Source organism: Penicillium canariense, assembly GCF_028826845.1.
Source record: "Penicillium canariense strain IBT 26290 chromosome Unknown utg000001l_segment0_segment0, whole genome shotgun sequence".
Lineage (NCBI taxonomy): Eukaryota > Fungi > Ascomycota > Eurotiomycetes > Eurotiales > Aspergillaceae > Penicillium > Penicillium canariense.
Genome location: NW_026622728.1, coordinates 2,033,359 through 2,057,380, shown reverse-complemented (window position 1 = coordinate 2,057,380; position 24,022 = coordinate 2,033,359). Strand labels below are relative to the sequence as shown.

The 24,022-nt window shown below is 53.2% G+C and overlaps 5 protein-coding genes across 5 annotated transcripts; all 5 read right to left on the bottom strand.

Annotated features, from left to right (window-relative positions):
* Window positions 1-838: 838 nt before the first annotated feature.
* N7482_000713 (HpcH/HpaI aldolase family protein) lies at window positions 839-1,970 on the bottom strand (the record flags this gene model as incomplete). The annotated part of the gene is made up of 5 exons (XM_056682838.1): window positions 839-993; window positions 1,061-1,403; window positions 1,483-1,611; window positions 1,673-1,793; window positions 1,903-1,970. The coding sequence occupies 5 exons, from the start codon at window positions 1,968-1,970 to the stop codon at window positions 839-841; spliced, it is 816 nt and encodes a 271-aa protein (XP_056546444.1).
* A 687-nt stretch (window positions 1,971-2,657) lies between these two features.
* Window positions 2,658-3,240, bottom strand: N7482_000712 (uncharacterized protein; the record flags this gene model as incomplete). Its single annotated transcript, XM_056682837.1, has 2 exons — window positions 2,658-3,163; window positions 3,225-3,240. 2 exons carry the CDS (start codon window positions 3,238-3,240, stop codon window positions 2,658-2,660), a joined length of 522 nt encoding a protein of 173 aa, XP_056546443.1.
* A 1,842-nt stretch (window positions 3,241-5,082) lies between these two features.
* On the bottom strand, window positions 5,083-7,097 carry N7482_000711 (Zn(II)2Cys6 transcription factor; the record flags this gene model as incomplete). Its single annotated transcript, XM_056682836.1, has 3 exons — window positions 5,083-6,293; window positions 6,366-6,454; window positions 6,553-7,097. 3 exons carry the CDS (start codon window positions 7,095-7,097, stop codon window positions 5,083-5,085), a joined length of 1,845 nt encoding a protein of 614 aa, XP_056546442.1.
* A 4,155-nt stretch (window positions 7,098-11,252) lies between these two features.
* On the bottom strand, window positions 11,253-11,669 carry N7482_000710 (uncharacterized protein; the record flags this gene model as incomplete). The annotated part of the gene is made up of 1 exon (XM_056682835.1): window positions 11,253-11,669. One exon carries the CDS (start codon window positions 11,667-11,669, stop codon window positions 11,253-11,255), a length of 417 nt encoding a protein of 138 aa, XP_056546441.1.
* Window positions 11,670-14,662: 2,993 nt separating this feature from the next.
* On the bottom strand, window positions 14,663-16,039 carry N7482_000709 (camp independent regulatory protein; the record flags this gene model as incomplete). Its single annotated transcript, XM_056682834.1, has 1 exon — window positions 14,663-16,039. The coding sequence occupies one exon, from the start codon at window positions 16,037-16,039 to the stop codon at window positions 14,663-14,665; it is 1,377 nt and encodes a 458-aa protein (XP_056546440.1).
* Window positions 16,040-24,022: the final 7,983 nt, after the last annotated feature.

The window sequence follows — 24,022 nt, the reverse complement described above, 5'->3', positions numbered from 1 at the left end:
AAGGTATCCCGCGCGGGGTTACCAGATTAACTCAGGTCCCCTCAGACTGCAATCATGGATGAAAGAGACATCCGGTGCGGTGATGGCTTTCACAAGCTGACCAAAAATTCCACGGGAGACTGAAGCGACCCAGCTCCCTTTTAGGCGCCCCTCGTCCCCGGCCTATAAATCTCCCCGTCACCCGTCGGCATCCTGATTGGCCTGGCTCGCTTGAAACCCGGCCGCCTCAACACGTGGCGTTGCTTAGATGCTTCTAAGCGAGTCAAATTGGCCAATCAGGGCTTGCGATCGGAATGGCCGATGTCGACTTCATGCTCAAGATGATGAGGGTTTCGGCATTTGAGCAACGAGAAAGAGCAGAGAAATTATATTACAAGTGATAGTTACAACAGTCCTCCTGCTGTAGAACAAGACAAAAATAAGTGAGATCGCAGATGGATAAGGAAACGGATATTTCCTAATTAGGTTGCTGTAGACTTTTCAGACTAGCGTCGATCTTGTCGGACAAAGAAATTAAGAAACCAACCATGCCATGGATTTGATTCGACATCTAAGACACATGTCCAAGACCCTATTGCTATGCTCTTGCAATTTGCTGATTCGAGCAGGGTCCATGATCGAGTTCTCGGAGACATAACTATTCTACACTATATCAATCTACTCCAATGAATATGCGAGAGACAAAGCCGAAAGTATTCCACAGAGAGAGCTGCGTTTCGAGTGCAGATCGAAATAGAGGGATTCGGAAAGGGTTGGAGAATAGATAAATTTCGTGATTGAGATTATCGATGCAGTATATCTATCACAGCGGACCTGATACCTTAAAAATACCACTAATCTAGTAGCCCGCACGAGCATCACCCTGCACTGCCTCTCCGTTGGCAGTCTTCAGTTCATTCAGCATACCCGCCCGGATCACACCAACATCTGTATTGACGGAAATCATGTCAAAGCCTTGCTGCGCACGGGCGCGGGCATCATGCCCGTCAGTGCCTAGAAGTAATAATTTTAGCTTTGCCAACCTTCCAAATATATCATGAGCGAAACAGGTCGGACATACAGAAAATAGCCGCCTTCTTGCCGGCCTTGTGGGCAGCGCCCAGAATACGCTGAATAGCAGCCTCGTGCTCATCGCCACCACGAGTAACGCCCATCTGCCTGGCAAGATCGAAGGGGCCAATGAACAGCACATCGATGCCGTCCACGGCGGCAATCTTCTCCACATTCTCGACACCGGGCCGCGACTCTATTTGCACACACACAGTCACGCTGGAATTCACCTGCTCATCGTAGTCGGGTCCGGGGTTCACTCCGGGGAGCGAGTGAGGCGCAAACATAGGGCCGTAACCGCGGGTACCTTGGGGCGGATACCGGGTGTACTTGACAATATTGGCTGCATCAACCTGCGGGCGAAAGGATCATTATCAGAGCTGCACACCCCCATAAGAGGATGGGCCAAGCTGCCAATAGGCTGATACATACTTCGGAGTGGCACATAGGAGTCATAATACCGTGAGCACCCGCATCGAGGGCGCGCTTGATCATCCATTCCTCTCCCCAAGGGACGCGGATAATGGGGCTCGCAGACTCGTGGCCAATGGCATTATTGAGCTTCGAGCCATTGATCAGTTCATTGAAACAATAGATATTCGGGTCACCGCCATCCACAAACCTCATAATAGTGGTTATCAGAGATCAATCCGTGTTCCGCATCAACCAGGACCCAGCTAAACCTTGCCGAGGTTCCGGAGGCGCCGTGGAGGATAGTTTTAGCAAGACCAGCGCTCGGAAGGCTGCACATGAATGAAATTAGCGACAATGACCCGTATTAGACCGCTTGTCGGGCGATGACACGTAGGAATTGCGTCAACGGACTTCGGTCCGAGTTAAGATCGAACATACGTGAGCCAGAAGCCGAAGGCGGGCGTCGAGCCTTGTAGACTTGAGCGGATGGCGGTAGAGAAGGGCATTGTGTGTCAGGAGACTATTTCTATAATCAATACAGAGAAATATGAAGGAAGCTAAGATGCTGAGCGCAGAATGACACAAAGAGGGGGCCGTCCTCAAACGTGGGGTGACAGCTCGGCATAACGCTGGCCGACCTCGGTGGACTCCAGACGGCCCCGCGGTCCACGCGTGGGATGACCCTCTTCGTGGCGGGACCACCTCGGGGTAACTCCGCGCTGGGCCCGAGCCGCGTATCTAACTGAAGAACACTAGAGGCGAGCGGGGGGTCTGGCTTTATGGATGGGCATCAAAAAAGAGTATTGTCCCCGTTCACTCACTACGTACAAATATTCTTTAGAGATCTTCTGGTTGCAGTGGTACCGTTCAAATTCGGGGGCCTTGGCCAAGGCAGGGTAGCTAGTCGGGATGCGGAGGAGGTTCACACCTCTATTCATGTTCCACCAGTAACTTCAATTGTGGAACGATAGAAAGATATTCTCATGTTGGAAAACTCCCCAGCGTGAGCGATCTGGTCAAAGTCCTGGATGGTGATATATGAAGCGTAGGAGTGCTCTTGGAGTAAGTCTTGCCGTCATGAGATGGTTGGTGCAAGTGCATAGCAATAAATTAGTAGAAGTAGAGATGGAAAAAACCCTGCAGCAAGATATGATTCGCTTCAAGCCACGCCAACTCCGTCAAATCCATCCAACCTAACACCGATATCCAACCATAAGCCCACCAATACTGGGCGGTGTCCCATCTTCCCAAGAACGCAGCATATCCTCCCTTCGATCAAAGAAGACGATTGCACACTCGCACTGAAAGATCTGAATTCCGATGGCCCGCGGAAAAGCCGCCTTGATCTGCGCAAGGTCTTCCGGAGCCAAGGCCGCCTGCACATCGATCTGACGCGGTATGGGGTCATCCACCATCTTCGCGAACCTCGTTCCGTGCTCGGCTGGTGTCTCGAAGAAGGGCTGTGTATGCACTGCGCGGCCGCCGATATGAGCGAAGGGGCCGCTGTCGCCTTTTCGGGGGAACACGAGCCAGACTTGGTGGCCGGTGCCTTTCCGGGTGAGTGCGAAGACTTCGGGCTCGGAGCGCAAGGCTGGGTGGAATGTGCGGAGCATGTCTTCGTTTTGGCCCGTGACTCTTTGCTCAACGGAGGCCCGGCGGTGGGCGAAGACGGGCGGGCCCCAGATCTCGGAGGTGGTTTCTGGTCAGGATGGTGAGGAATGTGTCCTTTGGAAGCAGCAGGTGGGTTTGTGACTACTTACTGTCAATCCGCCGCATTTGCCGGCCCCCGTTCACGACCGGGGGCTGGATTGCTGGTCGCCTCTAAGAGGCGCGATCTTGGTTGGGAAGCCCAAGGTCCGAGGGCGTGGGGAAGAGTAGACAGATGCCATGATTGAGACAATCGGTGGGATCGGGGGAGGAAGGGCAAAATGAGGCACTTGGTGCTGAAAGGTTGAGGCAGCCGGTCGTCTAGGTGGGACACTTTGATCGACCTTTGGGCGACTTCGAAAGACTGGGCCACATCCTAATCAGTTACATGGATGATCTGTCATTTTAAATGGTGTTAACAAAGAATCCGTGGGTTGTGCCCGCGTCCTTGTCCGGTAATTCGTCATTGCCATGGAGAGGTATGTAATGAAAGAAAACTTGGATCAAACTGTTATTTTCGATCCCGGAGGAACATAGATATCGTTCTCGCTCCCCTGATGACCTCGGTAACTTTTCTAGCTCAAACGAAAAGCATTTATGATATGCGACGGATGCGCTCATGAAGTGAAGGGAAAGTTCGTCTATCCGCTGTTTCAAAAGAGTTTTAAGGTTGTCTCCCTGTGATGTTCATGATCGACACTGACAAATGGATGCACCACGTAGACATGAGAAGCTTTCCGGTGGTCAAGGGGTCTCTATTTAGCATTAATCCAAGTCAGAAAAGCCAAACTCTGTGTTCCTGGATAGTTATTGGGCCTTTCGACGAAAACCATGATTTTCAAGTCCGCACTTGGAACGGCGTCGACACCCACCAACTAGATCTCTAGGGAATGTGAAAGGTGACATTCAGTATTTGTCACACAGATCTTATGTAGCTATTTGATCGGGCATTGAACCTCGCCCTATTAGGTACAGCGAAGTCAATCATGAAAGCAAGGTGACTGCCCTAACCTTGAAGGCCGAGCTCAAACCTAAACCCAACGACATTATGACTTCGATCCAAGCCTCAAGACGTCAAAAACTTTTTGTATGGACCATCCTATATACACAGATATTGACAGCTTCCAATTGCAGCAATACATACAGAGCAGAATCAAAGGATATTTACAACATAGATCCATAAAAGGCATATGCAAGAAACCCCGCCCGATCAAAACATCCATCAAGGGAGAGCAAAATGCCCCTGTCGTCATGAAGAGGAGGTAGCCGACGCTCTCTCGCAAAAATACCGGCCCTCGCCCCCGAACTCGAACACCACAGCTTTTTTTGGGGTTTGCTTTTGACTTTCTGCATATCCACTTCGCAAAAGCGGGAGAAATGTACAGAACGATGCACAGCGCCCTTCCGAAGATGAGGAGAGGAAACACGATCAGACACGTCCAGGCCACGGTCCAGCTTGACCGCTTGACCGTTGGACGAGTCCCGTATATGTGCGCCTCTCGCACCATGCACCCCCTCCACATTCCCCCCCGCCCCTTACTGCGGACACACACGCATTGTAAGTCGCCAGCCATCAGAACAGCAAATAAGAAAAGAAAACTCAAAACTCAAAACTTAGGGCAACCAGGCCTCCCATGCCCCCGCCTTTCCCAATGCATATGCATGGTTCACATAGAACAGAAACAAGACAGATCACATAAGCAGAGTAGAACGCAACGCAACGAAACGCCACATAACATAGTACAGCCGGAAGGAATGATCGCCATGCTGAGGGCCAGAAATTCACATACCTTCACCGGAAAACAGGGAATTTCTTGTCCAGATACAGCGGGGTACGACCCGTCTGCGTGACAACTGTGAACAGGTAGAAAGAAAACGTAACCAAGAAATCGTGCGTAGAGGGTATCAACATGAGGGCGTAAAAGTAAGATAGGTAGGGAAAGATCAGCGGTAAAGGGTAGCAAACGGGAACTAGGTGATCAGGAAATCCATGTTCATATCACGGATGATTTTCTCCCAGTCCCAGCTGTCCTCCATTTTGGTGTCCATAATCTCCCATACACGGGTCACTACCTTGAAGGCAGGCTCGATGTTGCGGAGGTTAGAATAGGCCTTGAGGGACTCAAAGCCGCGCTGGATGCGCTCGCGCTGCTGCGGGAGAAAGGCCGAGCATCCTAGCAGGAAGAGCGGCATCAGGACGATGCTGTAGGCACCAGCATCTTGGGGTAGCTGATCCAGATAGCCAAGGCCGTCGTCGACGACTTGCGCAATCTTATCGCTCGGGCGCGAAGGCCGGATCGTGCGGTACAGATATACCCATGTGGACTGGCGGTACAGCTGCGCCAGGAACCAGTTCGGTGAGTCTTCCTCGTGCGAGGTCTTCCACGTTCGGATCGCCGTGTCGATTTGAACCGCTTCGCTCAGAGTCTGGTAGTCGACGGCAGGCTCGTAGCCCTCGTTGAACCGCTGACGGATCCGGTCCCGCAGCTGGGTGATCTCGGAGATGTAGTTGAACAACCCATCGAACACCCCGAGGAAATTGCCGGCCTGGGCGCCGGGGACGAAGTCGGGGAGACGCAGGCCGCCTTGCATCAGTGAGGGCCGGCGGTCCAGGGAGGTGAGCGCGTTCGAGATATCGTGGTACTGGAAGAACTCGACGATGAACTGGCGGAATTTCTCGTTGCGCGGTTGCTGCGAGACGAGCAGATATCGGGCGGCATCCATATGTGGGCGATACTCGCCATTGGTCTCGCCTTCACAGATGGTGTTCAGACTGAGTGCAATGGTTGAGGCGATGATCGGGTCCTCGACCAGTAGTTGCTGGTCCTGATCCGCGCCCGCGCCCGCGCTCTGGGACGAGGACGCCGTGATATTGTCCTTGAGGTCCTGGATCGCGCGGTGGAAGTGGAAGTATTTGCGCTCCTTCAGTTTGGGCTCTGGGTCCAGACCGGACAGGTGCGACCCCGACAAGCACATGAGAGAATGCATCAGCCCCCGGTGTTGCGTGGCCATTGGCAGGAGGATCTCCTTAAAGGGATTCGAGTCATCGTTGATAAGGGTCAAGACCCGACTGAAGCCGTACACAAAGTGATCAAGGAAGCGGCGGTCGATGTCGGTCTCGATGCCATCAATAAGAAGGGGAAGGTTTCGAGGCACGGTGGTCAGGGACTGTGTGCGGACGGCTAGGAGGAGGGGGACGTCAGTACGAGATGTTTGCGCCGGCACGTCGAAATTGAGATCGCGGCACGACATACCATCGGCTATCTTCTGGCGGCCGCTCTTCCAAATTTCTTTCGGGGGGTATCCCTCGCAGACGACGGCATTCTTCTGGCAGTTGAGACACCTGCGACATCCCCAATCCTGTCAGATCGAAGCGGCGGGGAAGGGGGAGAGGGGGAGAGGGAGAGGGAGGGGGAGGGGGAGGACCAGGGGACCGCTTACGCAGGCTTGGTTTCGTCGCACTTCTTCTTCCGGCGACGGCAGGTTATACAGCCGGTCTTGGACCGGCCCTTGGTGACCTTAACCTGGCCGCCAGGCGCAGGGAGCGGGTGTTTGCGTGGGCGCCCACGTTTCCGTGGAACAGCCGCGGGCGCTCCCGGTTCATATTGCTCCTCCGCCCCCACATCCGACGGCTTGATGCTCTGGAGATCCTCGTCCAACTCCTCCACCTTGGGCAGGCTGTCCATGTCGTGTTGCGCGCGATCGAGCGTGAAGACGGAATCGAGGGCACCCGACGGGTGGTAGCCGTTGGCGTGCGCATCCCGATCCGGGGAGTGATCGGAACGGTCGCCCGTCCAGTCGTGGGAGTCGGTGGACGTATCATCGGGACTGGCGCCGGTGCTGGTGCTGGAGGTGCTGGCTCGGAGCGCGGTGGTGACCGAGCGGAGAGTGGGGATGTCCGAGGGGCTGTCGCAGCGCTCGTCCTGCAGGCCCGACCCGTTCACATCGGGGTGCGCAAAATACGGCGAATTCTGCATAGACAACATTGGACATGGGCGGTCCGGGCGAAAGCGGGATGGCACCAGGTGTGAACCAGATGCGCTGGCTGTAGCGTGGGTGAGGACGGGAGGGGAGGAGTAGAAGAGGGCCAAGAATATAAATGGGGTGGGGACGACAGTGGTCCTAAGTTATGCGAGGAATAGGAATCGACTGCAGGCGTAGCGTCGGACTCTGTTAGTGGCAGGCCGCTCGGGAGATCGTGGAGGGGAGACAATCACGAAAGAGGAGTAAGAGGGGGCCAAAGAGTAAACAGAACGAAAACGAGGGAGGGAGAGGGAGGCAGAGGCCGGACGAAGTACGTCAGAAGTAGACGGAGAGACGAGGAGACTAGGAGAGGAAAAAGAGTGGGGAGGTTCCGAGATGAAGGATATTTATTAAAAGAGCGCCGCATTTGCGCAACAGAATTAAATGCGTAATGGAAAGCCTGAGGTCATACGAATCGGGGGCCCTCGAACCTCGTTATAAGGGTTTAAACTTTGCATGCGGGGGAGGCTGCCAAGCATTTTGGATCTGACGCCCTGATTTGTAGTGATGAAGCGAGGGAAAAAATGGGGAGGAAAACAATAATCCCAAAAAGCAATGCTCAGCATCAACGTGGACCTTTTACGGAGTGGTAAGTTCCTTTTGGGTGACTGAAGGGGCGCTGTTCGTTGGTGTTTGCTGTCCCTTCATTTTCTCTTCGGTTTTCCCATTGACAAATGGCCATAGCGGTTGACTGCGAAGTCCCGCCAGGTGGACATGGCACCGTGTCTGGACGCATCGGCCCATGTCCTCCTCAGACAGAACTCCATCGGGAAGGATGTGCTTCCATTCAGGGAAGGGGTCCAGGCAGTATGACGAAGCGAGTCATGCAGCCATAGCAGAACGCGGCTCGGACAGGCGGCAAACTGCTAGAATTCGCGGGGATGGATACCGTACACAAGATACCGGAATACACGATACACGAGTATGCGGCACAAGGCGTGGGCCATGGGATCTGTCCGATTCTACTCTCCGAAGCCAAACTTACAGGCGGTCACCAGGAAGCATAGCTCAACTAGGGCAGGCCGACAGCCAGGATCCCCAACCTGAGCCCATTCCCGAACAGCTGCTATATCATGCCTGAATCAGAATGGACTTGTCTAACTCTCGATTTGCATCTTCATCTCACTTGCAGGGGGCAAATCGGACAGCCGAAAACAACGCAGTCCCCCCACACTATGACCCGGTCGGGTAAGTACAGTAGGTGGTACGGTCACTAGGCTGGAATTGGGGCTGGGGGCAGCGCTAGGATCGACTGAGGCTAGGATAGCCCGAAACGGGGTCTCGCTCTTGTATCTCCTTTTTTGGCTGGGGAAAGCGCGGCAGGTTCCACGTAGAGTATCAAACCCGCGCGAACAACCCCCATCGCACCTGCCAGCCTATAGCAGGCATGGCATTCGGCCCCTTCTGACTCTCCGCCTCGCCCAGGTTTGGTCCAGTGGTTTACCGGGACGGGACGAGGCCAATCTCGGCCCTTCTCAGCCCTGGCAGAGAATGGCAGCGGTCTCCAGCCTCCACGGGTCTAAGCGCAATCCCGCCTTGATGGCAGCCCGACATTGAAATGCTGTTACGCAATTTCTCTCCTTTGTACAACGTCCACAATCTGGGGTAAGTGGGCCGGATCGTCTCGAGCGACCAAGCACAGACATCCGCTGCAGGGAATCGACAAGGTTCGGAGGGGACGTATTCCTGCGGGCTCCACCTCTTGGGGACACGCAGTTGCGTTCTTCCCCGTCTGGCCACTTGTCCCAGATCAGCAGGCTGTCACTCGACCCGCATAAGAAGCGACTGGCTTCAGGCAGCTTCAGCCGTCACGGTTCCGTCTCCGACAGCTCAGGTCGAGTGCTTGGGCCGTGGCGAGACGAGTCCGGAGGGTGCCGGGGTGCTCGTGACCAAAGGGATGGAATGTGGCAGGGCGTTTAGACCGAGTCCACCGGAAGGGCCTTGCCGGATGTCGTGAGGAGGATTGTGAGGAGGATTGTGAGGACAGATACTCCGTACCTGTTGGGGCCAGAAGGTCCTCCATTTGCTGCTGCTTCACCCCAGGATCTGCCGCACGACCAACAGGGAAAACCCCTCGTCATGTCGGGAGTAAAGCGCCCTGGAGGTCACTAGGTACTCGACGTCGCGACTGTCCCGTCTCGCATCCTGACCCTACCTTCAGTGACAAGGTTTCTCGCCTCTCGTATGGCTAGGGACGGGGGCCCTCACACCTAAGCCTTTTGAGCCAATTGGGCTCTGGACGCATCAGCTGAGGCCGGGTGGCCAAGAGTGGAAACCCGGGAAAATTCCAGCAGCGATCCCTGCTAGTTGCCTTCTCGTCGCTTGTTGGGTCTAGGTACTGGGGATTCAAGCTCGGAGCCCTCATCGATGGTCTGAAGCGGAAATTATCGCAAGCTCTTGGTCACGGGGGTGGATGTCCGTCAAACGGCCTGTGGTTGGTCCGCCTCTGGTGCCAGCCTAGCGAGGACTAGCTGGCCGGTCAAGCAACTTAATGCAATCCAATGGAGTCGGACCCATCCAAGTCAACATTCGAGAAGAACAATTTTCAGTTCCGAGAAGATCGTCGTGATCTGACACTAAGCAGAGACGGAGTACGCGGGACGAGGATCAGAAGAATACGGCCTAGGCCCAAGCCAGTTGTCGGGCGTGCCTGTCGCAGGGGTACAACCATGGCCCTCGCGTCAAACAGCATGAAATACGCCCGGGGTAGACCACGCCGCGTTGCATTCGGCGGACTCCGTATAGAGTATCTCCACCATGCCCGTACGTAATATGTTTGAATGCCCGCACACCCGGCTCAGGATGGAATCAATGGCACCTGGCGGGCCCCTGGCGGGTCCCAATTAAAGGTTCTTCCCGCACCATCCCGTTTGGAGTGGAGATGAACCACCGGTTAATGCCGACGCACTAAGGATACCATCGCGAGTCTCTGGGTGGAGGTGGTTACTGCAGGTCGGTAATTGACCGCATATCGTGGTTGTCTGGCGCGCGCGTTCCTGGGAGGCGTGATGTGGGCATCAAAGTTTTCAAGAGGCGTTGGGAAAAAAGCATCCGGAAAGAGACGGGGCAACGAACCTGACCGTCCTAACTACGTCGAGACGGAGGAGGACATGCTCCATTCTGCCTCCGCTTTTACATATGTAACACTAAAGTACGGAGTCCGTCCAAACTGACTACGTAACTTGACTACTGAAGTATATGCTTAGCTTCCATCGTTAGCAGCCAACCAGCCCAGCCCAGCATGTTGTGCCTGACCGTGCGGGGTTCATCGAACTCGAAGATCCACATGACCTCGTGTCTGAGAAGAGCAGGTGTGCCGGGACTCCCTCCCTTCGCTCTTCTCCATTGGACTGCATGGGCCTCCCCTTGCCCCCTCTATACCTCTCAATTGGACTACCGACAGATCGTGGGTCCCCCTCTCCCCCAATCACCCCCTTCTCTCGCGTTCCACGGACAAGTTGGTGGCTGGCCTCAAGTGGTCCAGAACAGCCCCCTGGCTGATCCCATCTCTCTAGTCGGGCGCAACGCGGGAACGAGGAGGCTTGACACACCAACTGTGTCGAGCAGCATGAACCAGGGCCAGGGTCAGTGCCCGACCCACCGGGCTCCGCCGAAACGACGAAGCACCATGCCCGGAGGTTCCTACACGCTTGCAAGGGTGAAGTATAAACTTAGCATCAAGCCGGAACGTACGCATAAGCATGATCCAGCCAGCGACGCATAGCTCACGGCTCGCACATTACACTCAAGCGAACGAAGGAAATGAAATCCAAACCATGAGACCGAACTATCGACGCGGACGAAAGGGCTCAAAGCGCGGAAGGCACTGAACAACCTACCATAGGAATGAAAATCAACACTAACTCACCAGCAAAGCTGTCAGCTCTCGCATGGACCACGAGAGCTTTTCTGCCCTACCGTGCGGTCCCGTTGTCGCATTGTCGTTCGGTCTCATCAATGCAAATCCACGGCACCACCGTGGGCCAGTAAGAGCACAGGACACACAGTGGAGGCCAACTCTGCGCATCACCTCATGGGGAAATCAAAAAGCGGACACTCGCTAGACACTCACTGGACACCTGGGTGCGCCAAGAGCCCAGCGATCATTGCGATCTATCCTACAGTGTACATCGCTCGTTAGATATTGCTCTGGTCGTCCAAGATCGCGACACCCTGGTTCCACCCACACTCAATCTCCCCCCACCTGGCATGACGGCGATAGTCGGCACTTCTTCGGCCATCGTGAACTGGTCCCGCAAATCCGCACCGCCCACGCCGCGGCCCCTAAGAAGGGCAAAAAGCCGACACACGCCGGTGATGTCGCGCGACAATGGGCTGTGACCCCGCTCGGGCGCTCGGCGGCCGTCTCCGGTTTCCGGCGCTGTTGACGATAGGGCAGGGCCGTTCGTTCGCGCCTGGAGGTCAGCTCGGTGGCAGAGTTGGGCTAGTGGCATCCCAGCCCGGAATTGTTCTTCTGGGGGCGCATGGCCGGCGTGGAAGGGCGTGGTAGGGCCGACCGGCGTCAGACTGGTCATCGGTCATTGGTCATCTGCCGGCTGGATGCTGTTGCTGTGGTGGGAAGGTTCGAATGGGAAGATTCGCGGGCTGAAGTTTGTCTGGAAATTATCATGAACTCCACTGAGAGTGGGCTAGATACACTGCCCAACTCATTTCAAAATCTCAACATTCGATGCAGACGTGCATCTACTTACTGTACTCTGCCCACTGCCAGTGGTGGGATGCGATAGAAGTTGCCCCTTTGTTCCCTGATCTGTCTTCAGCCAGATTTGCATCTCGTATTCGACAATGAAATATACCCACTAGCATAATGCGAACCGCCTCTCGCAAGAATCGCGAGACTGACCACTAGCCCCGTGGAACCGATCCCTTAGAGCACAGGTCATTGCATGAAGCCTGTGGGCAGCGTCCGAATCCTCCACTAGAGCTCGACTCCGGCCTCTTCCATGACAGGTTACAGCGACGGGGGTGTATGGCTACAGTATCAATACCAATGATTGATTCATTTCTTCTCCAGGCAACTGACACTTCGGGTTGAGCAGGGACTCTCCGATGTCAGGATGCCAGGGGATCTCCATGTGTGCCACCATGCCCACCACTGAATTAAACGGTACTGTAGAACGCCACCGTCTCCGTGGCCAACTAGCCCCATTCCGACAGTCCGGCACCCGTTGCTTTTGCAGGGAGGCAAATCGCGTATTTGGGTGGCGTGGAAGAAGGCCCTCCGCTTCACCGGGTCTATTGGCGATCTATACCGCGGAGTATGACTATAACCGTGATCAACAGATCGAGGATTCATGGAGGGGCACATGGGCGGCATTTTCTTCAGCTTGGCCCGGCTGGAACCGAAGAGGATGTGCTGATGACGAGCGGTTCGAGAAGAGGATTGTGGACTAGTTTGACTTTCCTCGCAGGAAAAAGCAAAAAGAAATGGCACGACCATCTCCTCGGAATTGCTGCAGGTTCATCGGCCGTCAGGGGACCAATCGCCTGATTATGTCCGCGTTTTGCGATTCACCACCGCGATTCGCTGGGGCATCGCAGCACCCCGGCTGGGTGGACTGACTACTGAATACTGACTACTGACTAACAGAGGAGATCCAAGGGGAGGGGAATGGGCGGAAGAGCCAGTTCTCAACTACTCCTACGTCTATGAATGAAAAGCCGTTTGCTCGAGAACAATGGAATTCGGGATGACCTGCATCACGGCTAGAAGCACAAGGTCAACCTGTCGAGGGGGCAGTCGCTTAGACTAACGAACTAACGATTGTGTGGCTTACAAGGGTCTCCTGAACAGCTTCAAGCTTAACGCACGCGCGCAGATCTCACATCCAACAAAGCCATGAGAACCAAACCCATATCTCGTCGTCGGTTGGCGTGCATAACATTATTGGTCCCCGTCACTAACGAAATCAAAATCCCCAATGCAAAGAAAAGAGCAATGACAGCAATTCAGAACGTATATCGCTCTTTCGGCTTCCCTTTATTCAACATTCATTGGCCGCATCGTGGTTGGTCTGGTCCGATCATACACATCCCGCCACTGTCGACTCCAGTACGGAAGGTCTGCGGTAACACACAATGTGGGCAGCAAGGATGCCGCTCCGAGATCAATATCCTCCTGCTTGCGGGCCTCTCGGATCCAGCGGATATTGCAGGGTTGAGGACGGGAACAAGGTTGATAATGTGCGGGCTGGTTCTTTAGGACGGCGATCGGTGATCGGTCAGTGAACGAAGGAATAACCAAGGCATGGCAGAGAAAAAGGGGTCGAACAGGCCGGGCTGTTCTCTGCTTTCTTGATATTCGTGCAGAAAAGAGGTGATATTAAAGATCCTCCATTCCCTCCTGTGTCGATGACCAGGGAAAGATGTTACGACCGGCTCAGGCGTCTGCTTGGTTCCCCAGCCCTCAAAGGTCAAGAGGAGCCCGATCCAGAGCGCGAGTTCAATGCCAGCTTCTGCTGATGTACGGAGCAGAACCCAACGTCCAGGACTAACCAACCCAAGATCCCCCCATCATTGGGCCTGCTGCCCGCAACAAGGCAAAAGGTCGACATAGCCAACCCGCTCGTCGATAACACCGTCTCTGGCAGGAACGCATCAAGAGAGAACGGGCCGAATGATTCGTGACGGAGCCGACCATAGAGTACCGGGAGAATAGATTCGCAGAAACTTAGCGTCAGCCGCTAAGGCCCATGCGAATCCCAGGATCGCACTGTCATTTCAAATATCACAGAATCCAAGATTCAAGTTCAAGTGTGAGCGAGTCAGCACCAAGACAGGGAGAAAGAGACAGGCTTGCAGTTGATATGCGGTCCTGAATGGGCGACACGAGCAAAGTGCTCATTTGGCTATAAGCGGCGTGAATTCGCCTACCTAGCAGTCGACCAGGAGTACGTACTCCGTACTTTCTATTACCACTCAGGTCAAGGTCAGACCGACATTTCATCTACAACATCTACAATTTACAGTCATGAAACTGGATACATATAGAAAGCCAGTCTATTGCCTAGACTAGACGGAACCCGAAGCCCAGAACTGTATCCCATCCGTGTAGAACCGATCCAATCCCAATGCATCATAATATGTATGAAAAGGCCCGGTAACCCATGAGCCGTGACCCGATCACACACGTCAGGTAAACGATTAAAATGACAGGAAATAAATAAATAAAAAAAAGCAGATGGCCCCTTGACCGATGCAGAAGATGCTAAGAATGACCAACATGACAAACATGACACACAAAAACCAAAGCGTAGTGGATATCAAATGAATAGAACGCCCTGCTCCGTAAAAGTATAGACTGGAAGTCGCATGGGCGAGCGATCAATCAAAGCGAGAAAAGACATTTGGGAAGAGTCGAGAACGATCAGGCAACGGCCGGTGGAGGGGGTGAAGACGTGTATAGCTCCTCTTTTGGTGGCATATCTTTTGGATATAAATCGGGCTGCCTGATGTGTGCGGGAGTGTTGAGGCCGAAGTGGCCAGATTGAAGAGAGTTCGAGGCAGTTCAAATGAACACACGGTCCAGCTGGCGCAGTGCTCTCATGTCCTCTCCTCCAAACCCAATCTTTTCGTTGGGAATATCTCGGGGTCCTTGACTAGTGGGAGGCGCTCGAGCACCAGGGGGGCTTCCAGGTCCAGGGGCAGGAGCACCAGCCGAAGTGATCGGTGCGAGCGAGGCTCCACTCATTAAGGAACCAATCCCAGGCACAGTACCTGGTTCCGGCTTCGGGGACGCGCCAATGTGTCCGAGTTGTTGCACTGCACTAGGAGCAGTCTGCTTCAGCATATGAGGGCTGTGCATAGCTCCGTTAGCCTGCGAAGCTGCTCCAACCGGGACTCTGGGTGAGGCCAGGCGAGGATCTGCCGCGGCGGGTCCGTACATCCCTGGGCTCCTCTGCTCTGGCGGTGGCTGGTGCAGGGACCGAGGCGATCGTGTGGGATAGACCGGTGGTCCCGCTGGAGGGGGACCCGCAGGTGGCATTGCTGACTCGGGATGAGCGGGCCTGTCGTAAGGACCTGGAATTCCATGAGGTGGGGGTGGCAGAGCGTGCGCTGGTTGCTGGAGGTGAGGGGGCTGCTGGTGTTGTGGTGGCCCGTACGGGGAAGCCCCATTAGAAACTGGTGGTAAATAGGCAGTACCAGGATATGGCACAGCGACTGTTGGTGGAGTCGCCAGTGGTGTGAGAGGCCAAGGGTGATGGAGTTGAGTATACGACTGGTTGTGGGTGGGGTTGGTGCGTGGGAACGCGCCGATGGGATGAGGAGTAATGGGATAGGCCGCAGCGCCCGCCATGGGCCCCCGAGTAACCACTGGGAGATTTTGCTGGTCATTGACGGTCGACTCGGGGTACAGGCCTTTCTGGGGCCGGACATGTCGCAGCGCAGGGTCGGTGGTGGGTTGTTGCAGGTTGTTCGCCGCGGGGTGAGAGCGAGAGAAGTAGCTGATCAGGTGAAGGTGCTGGCCCGTGGAAGTGGTGATACTGAAGGACTGCTTCATCAGGCCATCCGGCTTATACCGATACCCATCAGGGCCCTCGTCGGTTCCGTCCCCTCGCTCCTCATCGCTGCCCCTGCTCTCGGGCGTCTTTCCGGCCCGCGACACTGAACTCTGCGGCACACTGCCACCACCGCGCTTGCCCTCCATCTCGCGATAAGTCAGAAAGCTGCCGGAAACCCGACTGGCACTCCATGATTTGCCATCGGTCCAGCGTCGCATGCCCGCTTCCCGCTCATCCCACACGAATACTGAGCCCGATCGAATTGATTGTCGCTCCTTCTCTGATAGCCGACGCTGGACTCGAGGCAACAGACCCATGCGACAAGCCTCGAAGAGAATGATAGCATCCGCCGGGGTGCGGACGTGTCCGTAGTAGGTCTCCATCCCAACTCGCAGGTCCAACGATGACCCGAATGGCTAAGCAGCTTTGACGCCCCAGGGGTTCTGGCAAGAGACTCTTTAAATAATATGGAGCAAGTCGACGACGTCGGTCCTGGGTTTTGATCGACGGTCTCCAGTGACTCAAGTGATGTGATTATGCTGGAGATTGATCGATGCTGAGAGATCCGAGGTGGTGAGATAAGATCTGCAGCGGACGGTTAATCTTAAATTAGATTCTCCCGGGATGATAAATAGCAAGCTGAGTGTGGTGACACGGTGCCGTGAAGATAGGAGGGGGGGGGAAGAGAACGGGGAAGCATAAAATGTAAAATGAAATAAGGTGGAGAGAGCAAAGCATATAAGAGGGACCAGGATTGCCAGTGAAGATCGTAAGTAGGTATGGGGTAGGCTGAGTAGTGTATGCGAAGTGGGTAAAGGCCGAGCCTTTTTACGTCACCCAACAGGGTAAGACCCGCGTAATTTTTATATTAATCTTTTTCTTTTTTTGCTTTTCCGTTTTGGAAATTGATTTGATTTGGGGGAAAAGCTGAGCGCCTGCAGAGATTTGTGGTGGGGCGATAGTGGGTTGGAGGAGTGGGTGTAAAGAATGCGACAGGAACACCAAAGAAAAGGCTCATCCAGGAGGGGACGGACTCACTCTTGGACTCTTTGAACTCTTGGGACCCACAAGGTTGGTAGGATGTGGGTTCAGGCCCTCGCCCGGTGTCTCAGCGGATCCGATAGATACGAAGATCGAAAGCCGTTACAGAGTAGGTGAGAAGGGAAAGCGAAAAGCGAGAGAGAAGAGGTGGTGGGGGGGGGGGAAAGGGAAAGTCTCCTTTGAAACAGTCTCGCGCGGGATTTGGGGTGCTCGGAACCTAATAAAGGTGTCGCAGGACCATGAAGAATCATTGAAAGAAGGTTAAATAAGGGAACCGAGCAGTCAAAGGGACCGAGCCAAGATCGAACGGAAGTTGCTAAACGCCGAGATTCCAAGAATGGGCGACCGAATGAGAAACCGATTCCAGGGCCAGGGAACAAAAAAAGGATTATTTAATCAAATTGAATTATCTTCCCTGGGGATTTGGACGAAAAAGGAAATTCTAAAAGGAAATAGTTTACGGTAATACAATAAATAGCCTCTTGGAAAAACAGGGTTGAGTGGGGGCAGACAACTAAGGTTGGTCGATGGAGCGAATGACGATCGAAGATGTGATAGGGAATTGCACAGGGAACAGGAAAAGGAAGAAGAAAGTCCGAACAAAGCAGACAGGACATGATTTGAAATCCACGGGCGATTGTCATCGCATGACTGTCATTATTCATTGAAACCTTGGATCCCAATGAGTCAAAATGGTTGGCGGCTGTTGGGATGTGGCTGTGGCGATGGTGGCCGTAGCACTGAAGGGGGTGGCCTAGGGCCGATATCCTGATATCCTAAAATGCTAAAATTCTAAATCCGATCCTTCGGGTAAAACATTTCTCAGTCAGCACTCAGTCATCAAGCGGGTACGGAGTACGGAGTACGGAGTAGATAAAGCTCGAAGCTAAAAAACTATGTACCCCATAAACGACGGCTGGGTCATATTGTGTTGCCTGCGCAAGCATGCAAAACCGTGAACTGTAAATTTAGCCTAGCACCCGGAATCATGTCAAGGTTCGGATCGAATGACATACCAGCGAGGGGACAGGTCGTAGGCACGGCTACTGAGCTACATTGGGTACCTTCCCTAGGGAGCAGCCCCCTGATTAGTTCGGGGGGCCGTGGTCCTCCTGAAAACAGAGTCTTGGAAGTCTTGGAAGTCTTGGATCATTCCGTTTAGATGCGGATAAGCCGGTCTTGTTTGTCCTGGCCGAGGCAGCAGTCAGAAAGGGTCGCCAACCATGCCAACCTAGAACCAGTCTTGGAAGCTCTTGGGGGGCCTTGGCTAAGCTTACGGTGGCTTGACCAAGGACGAGGTGGGGCTCGGACGGGGGGGGGAGGGGAAGGGGACGGAAAGGTAAAAGGGCAGGGAAAAGCGCTGTAGGTTATTGGTGAGACTTGGCTTACCCCTTCGCAAGGCATCCCCATTCCTGCCATGATGTGCAAAGGGCCTGAAAATGACTCTCCCAAAGAAAATCAAATTTAAATTTGAGACGCCCAAACGCGAGAATGTGACTGGCCAGGCCCGGATGGAGCACCGAGGTGTACGACCCCGTAAGATGATCTGTGTCAGACGTATTGTCATAGTGGCGCTCTGATCGCATGGAATTAAATAAAAAAAGGTGGTTAGTGCGCGCTCTCTGAAGCTTAAGCTTAATCCGACACGAGGACACCGGCGCTGAACTTTATGCTCGCTTAGAGCGACCGCATCCACCCTGGTCCATTTTCAGCTGGCCGATTGATTGCGCGCTGATGCTTGGCATCTGGACTAGGCCGCGAGAGGCAACACTTGAGTTCTTGTAGATTGGATTAATTAGAATGTAATCAAGGTCAATTAGGACTTTGCGCGGTCATTTTTTTATGATCATAATTTTGATCAGCCTTGTGCGTATCCCTCCGGTGGAATCGTGCCTGACCATTTGATTCTTCCCAGTTTGTATTGTTCTTACCACACGGGCTTCCGACTTCGTAATTTTAACCTCTTTCTTGACCATGGTTCTCCAGCGACTCCGGTTTTTGATCGCGAGGAGGCGCACTTATCTACGGTCGGGGATAACACCTATCAATCACGATCGCCTAGCTCCTTACAGAAAAAGAAATAATAATAATGGGCCACCCATCAAAAGAAAATCCCCGGGCAACTGTTGAACCCACTTGGCTATCGGGATTTAGCACCAACGCAACCACGGAATCAATCCATCTCCACCTTCCAAAAAACGTTATCCCAGGATTCATAATTACTAATAAGAGGAGCGAACCCTACGGCCGAATTCCGTCCTCCATGCCGTCCTCCTCCGAAAGAAGCGAACTGAGCGGCTCGGTCGGCATCAGCCTCCCCAAAGCATCTTGATGGTTCTAGCCAGGAAGCCACCTCGGAAATAACTTTTTTTTATTCTAGTGTCGTGTGTATATCGCGGGATCGGGAAGAACAAGCCACAGTCGCCATTTTGCACTCGTGACTCGTACTCGTATCAACTAGTGACGCGGCCAAGGTTTAGATTTGAACTGTCGCTGACCGCAAAGCTTGACAAGAAGTACTTACCCTCCCCGAGAAAAAGGAAGGACCAAGAAAGGCATTTCCAAAAATAAACATCAAAATTAATGGTTGCGTTGGTTTGAGGTTGGGGGGCGTTGCGAAAAATAATAATTACGGTACATCGCATGCGTCCATATGTACGAATCGTACATGGGGAGCATTTGAATTAGGCCTCCCCTGCCCTGGGTGTATCCATGTCTGCGATTTGTTTACGTGGGATGCACGGCCGAAAGGCAAGATGCCACGTAATGTAAATGGGATCTTCGTGCTTGGTGCAATGTACACGACTCGGGGTTTGTTTCTCCGCATACAAAGCCGAAAGGATCATCAATCCTTAGCCCAGGAGGCCTAGAAAGAGGACTAGGGTGCGACTAAAGGGGGCTGCGGCTTTTGAAATGTAACTGATGGCCCCCCTTCCATCTCCATTCGTCCTTTCTGAGAGGGTAGTGTAATGTACTCGTGGACAGGATTCGTAACCGCCGAGATTCTTGGACCAAGCGATAAGGTTAAGAGATGGACAATTTTCCCGCTGCCAATGCTGCGGGCGCTATGGACCACCTTGCAGGTGGCTCAACCCCAATACGATATGCGGGTGCCGCCGAGCTTGTCAAAGGGAAAAAGGCAAGACCTGAGCGACCAATCGAGGAACCACTTAGCCGAAGCGCCCGGTACACTTACAGTACGCCAAAGGGCACTAGGCTGTCACAAAGGTCAAAAACCTTTGACAGTGTTTCTGAAGGCTCATGGGGCTCGTTGATTCAAGGATGAGCTTGCGCACGGGCCGGCCCCGCAGGGCCAGGTAAAGCGTATCGCCAACCAAGTCCGGTCGCACAAGGCAACACTATAATAGGGTTCAGAGGCTGGTTGATTTGGCAGCTGATGAGAGTTTGGCTGGCTGGTTGAGCTTCTAACAAGGTCGATGTATTCTAGGCAGAGGATATCTGTTGTTAAACCGGGGTGAGGGTGTTTTGTATACCCATGTGTTGGTCGGTTGGACAGGCAAAGAAAGGTAAATCACGAGCCATCACCACTCTACTTAAACTTCGGGTTGGGCCATGGCCTGCATCAGATGTCTCACATGGCGCGCCGACTAGTGGGACCTGATATCACTCTGCTGATCTGAACTTCCATCGACCTGGTGGTAGATGGTACAGTGTCGCACTAGTTCCTGTGTTTGAGCCAAAGAAAACTCGACCACGTAAAGGTCAAATAAGACCATCAGGACACAGGGTACATGCAAACAAGGCTACTGTATATGTGGGCTAAACCGTCATATTGTCGACATTATGTGCATCCGCAACCAAATTGACACAGAACTAAAGCAGGATGTAATATACTAGTGTCCTATACGGCCATGAATTTGTGTTTCGACTGCAAATGAAGGGCCACTACTGAATAAGGCTGTGCCAGGGTCCCAGACCGATCGTACTGCGCCTGCGCCGCAGCCAGATCCTAGCGCGAAGTAGAAACAACCAATGTTACCCCCCGCCCCCCGGTCTAAAACCTCCCAGAACCAGAAATAAACAATCATACATAGACCCGGGTAGGTAAATGAATCATATTCCTTGTTTTGAGCTCCAACGCAATCAATAAGCATAACGCCTCAAGTCACCACATGTTGCTCCCTTACATGATGTACCATGTGCGAGATCTGTCGAGTTGCTCTGTGCGTCAGCCGCGGCTCCCGACCACTTTCATTTTTACCCTGATGAAAGGGAAGGGTAAACCTAACCCACTTGTCGACAGGACTCCCGTCCCACTCTGGCTCGTTTCCGCATTCGAATCAAACCAATAAGTTAGTAATTTAGTCTTGGTAATCTGGGGGGTTTCACCGGGGAGCCGATTTTCCCGAAACATTTTTGACTGGTCCGGGGCCCGCGCGAGGCTAGCTAGCCTCGTCCAAGGCTATTGAAGGTCGTGCTGGACACTCTGTTCTTTTGTTCATACTTCTGTTCGACATAACTTCGGGGCCGGAGTGCCGTCAGGTATACCCGATCATCCGAGCCTGGCTCCCTTTCATCTGCGGAGTGGAGCCAGGCTCAACAACCGGGCTCCACGCTCGCTAAGCATATCACTCGTTCCGCTGATAGCGTAGGCCCTTGCGGGCCAAGCCGACGCAATGTTTGCCGACCGTGGTTCGTAAGCATTGCAAATGCTTTCGAGCGTGGTGGGGAACGGGATTGGCTCTCTTGCTCGCTGCCGCTTTTTTTCCTTTGCGCTTTCTCATTTCCACTCCAGCTGACGATCAAGGGCATTGCGGTGGAGGCTCCACATGGGCCCGGCATTGTCCTACCTTATGTCCGAAAACACGGGGGCCGGTGCGTAAATGCAGCCGATAGGGTATTTTGAGTCATCTGCGTTACGCGCCGGGTAGTCCGGCTTCGTCTTTAACATACAGTTTACCCAATAATACTACTGCATAGACTACTGTACGTACGGAGTGCATCCAGAAACAGACACCATGAATAATGGGCCTACGGCGTACGTAGACCATAGATCCTAGGAAATGATTGCTATGATTTCCGTCATTATCCTCGTCATCTCCGGCCTAATTTATCGTTTACCGAGGCGTGCACAATCACCGTACCAGGGTACGGAGTACACAAGGTTCGATCATTTCGGGTCTCGCTGCACCCTGATCAATAATCTCCGACTCGGTGTGATCGTCTTAGCGTGGTCAGCCTGACTCTGGAAACTCTGTAGCAGTCAACAACTGAGGATGAAGGTTCGGCCAAGCTCTGTCTGCCGTGTGGGCGGATCATTGGCTTTTCTCAAGGTTAATACCACATTAACCCAATAATCTTTACGGCTGAATCCATGCACTTATTACAGAGTTTACTACTACAGTCCGTTCTCATCGCCCCCTTCTACCTCCTTCGGGGCCGATGACGTGCCCTTGCATGGGTCTAGCACACCCTACAGGTACTGTACTGGTTTTTACCCACGGATCAACTCTACTGTACATGACTTTGGGTATAGTTGCGACCGCGTACTGTAATGTCACGCTCGTTGCAACCCTCGAAGTTGAGCAAAATCAGAATTAAAGGTTGCCAAGCGCTGGCTCTGTGAAACGTCGCACGAGCTTATCTCCACCAACACAATTAAGGTCTCCGTGATTGTCTCTGGGATGAATGGGGAGTGCACTAGCGTGGGCTTGAGTCGGAAATTGCTACGAGGTTTTAATAATTGCCTCGCAAGCTTCCCACGCCACTATTCGGGATTTTTATCCGACGATTGCCGCAATCAAAATCCACAATGATCGCACGAAGACTGCTCCGTAGTTACCGTTATCCGTGCAAAACCAACGCCAACCGCAAGATCAGCCAGGCTGTTTCATTATTTCCCACCAATAGCCGTTCCGGCTAGATTATGGATAAAGGATTGTGGATTGTGGATTATGGATTGTGGATTGTGGATTATGGATTATGGGATTATGGGATTATGGATTATGGATTATGGGATTATGGATTATGGGATTATGGATTATGGATTGGATTATGGATTGGATTATGGATTGGATTATGGGTTTCGGCCACTCCAGTCATCAGCTGTTAGACATTGGCTGTTCTGCTAGTGCCTTGAGACTAACGTAAACCCACCCTTCAGAGCCAAGACCTACTCTGCGATCTATGAATGGTGGTCCTTGCCAAGACGATCGGACTTCAGCGGTGGCATCCTTCCTCTCTGGGCAGGCCCCCTAGCTTGGGGGTAAGCGGTGCTCGGGACGGCGGCAACTGTCATCGGCAAGCCTTAAAGCCAGTTTCGCCTCGATAGCCATGGTAGCTAGGGGTCCATGCCCAGACCCAAAGTAAGGTAGCCTCGCGAGTTAAAATGTCCACGGCGGCGACCCCATTGTTGGTCCCAAAGCGGCTCGATGACCCGACCAGTCTTTCCTGTTCGGGAAGACATGAATCAAGCACAGGTCCATGTGGCGCACGGTATTTTTGGTTTTACAGTATGCGCTCAGGGAGGTTGCCCAGCCGAGGACGGGAGCCCTGAATTGGGTGGTGGAAATTGATTTACAATCAATACCTATCAGTCATCATGCTTTATTACCACATGCAGTAATAATAACGTTATGGCCGGTATTATACGAATACGGGGTAATTGGTATTAGAGTCGGGCCAGAGACCTGATGGGTCACGTACTCACCTCTCTTTCGAGACTAGTTAACAATAAGCATGGAAGTATACGAATCATAACGATAGAGCATCATCAGGTCGCCAAGTTCACTAACTCGGTGGCTAGGATCGCCATCATTTTTTATCCTTTTCTTGCGCCCTTTTTGCTACGGGATGATACGTCAGGCAGGGATGGTCCCCAGTCAGCGCATGACTCGTCCCCCCGGCGGACACTGCCCGAACATCTTCTTGCTTATGCTTAACCCCGGTAAGGTTGGGTCCCCTTAGTCCGCCGATCCTAGCCTGCTGATTGGCATAGGCTCGGCGACTCGCTCTCGTAAAGTCTATTAGATTAAGAACTTCCCAGTTTCCAAGCCTGGGCGCAGACACCCCCCCCCCTTCCCCATCCCCTCCTCCTCCTCCTTCTTCTTCATGGCATTCCGACCCTGTGAGGCTGTGGACTTATCTGATGATGTGTGATGTACTCCGTACTCATGCCTAAGAACATGCTAACTAGGTGTCGCCAGTTTGTTTTGGGTTTATTTTGCCCTCCTAATATGAGCCCTCCGTGTAGCATGCTCCTGCTGGACGACGCACATAATTGCTCACGTATACAAAATTTAAAATCAAACATGCATTAATTGAGCCACAAAACCAATAAACCCACTTGTAACCGGCCAAGCTCT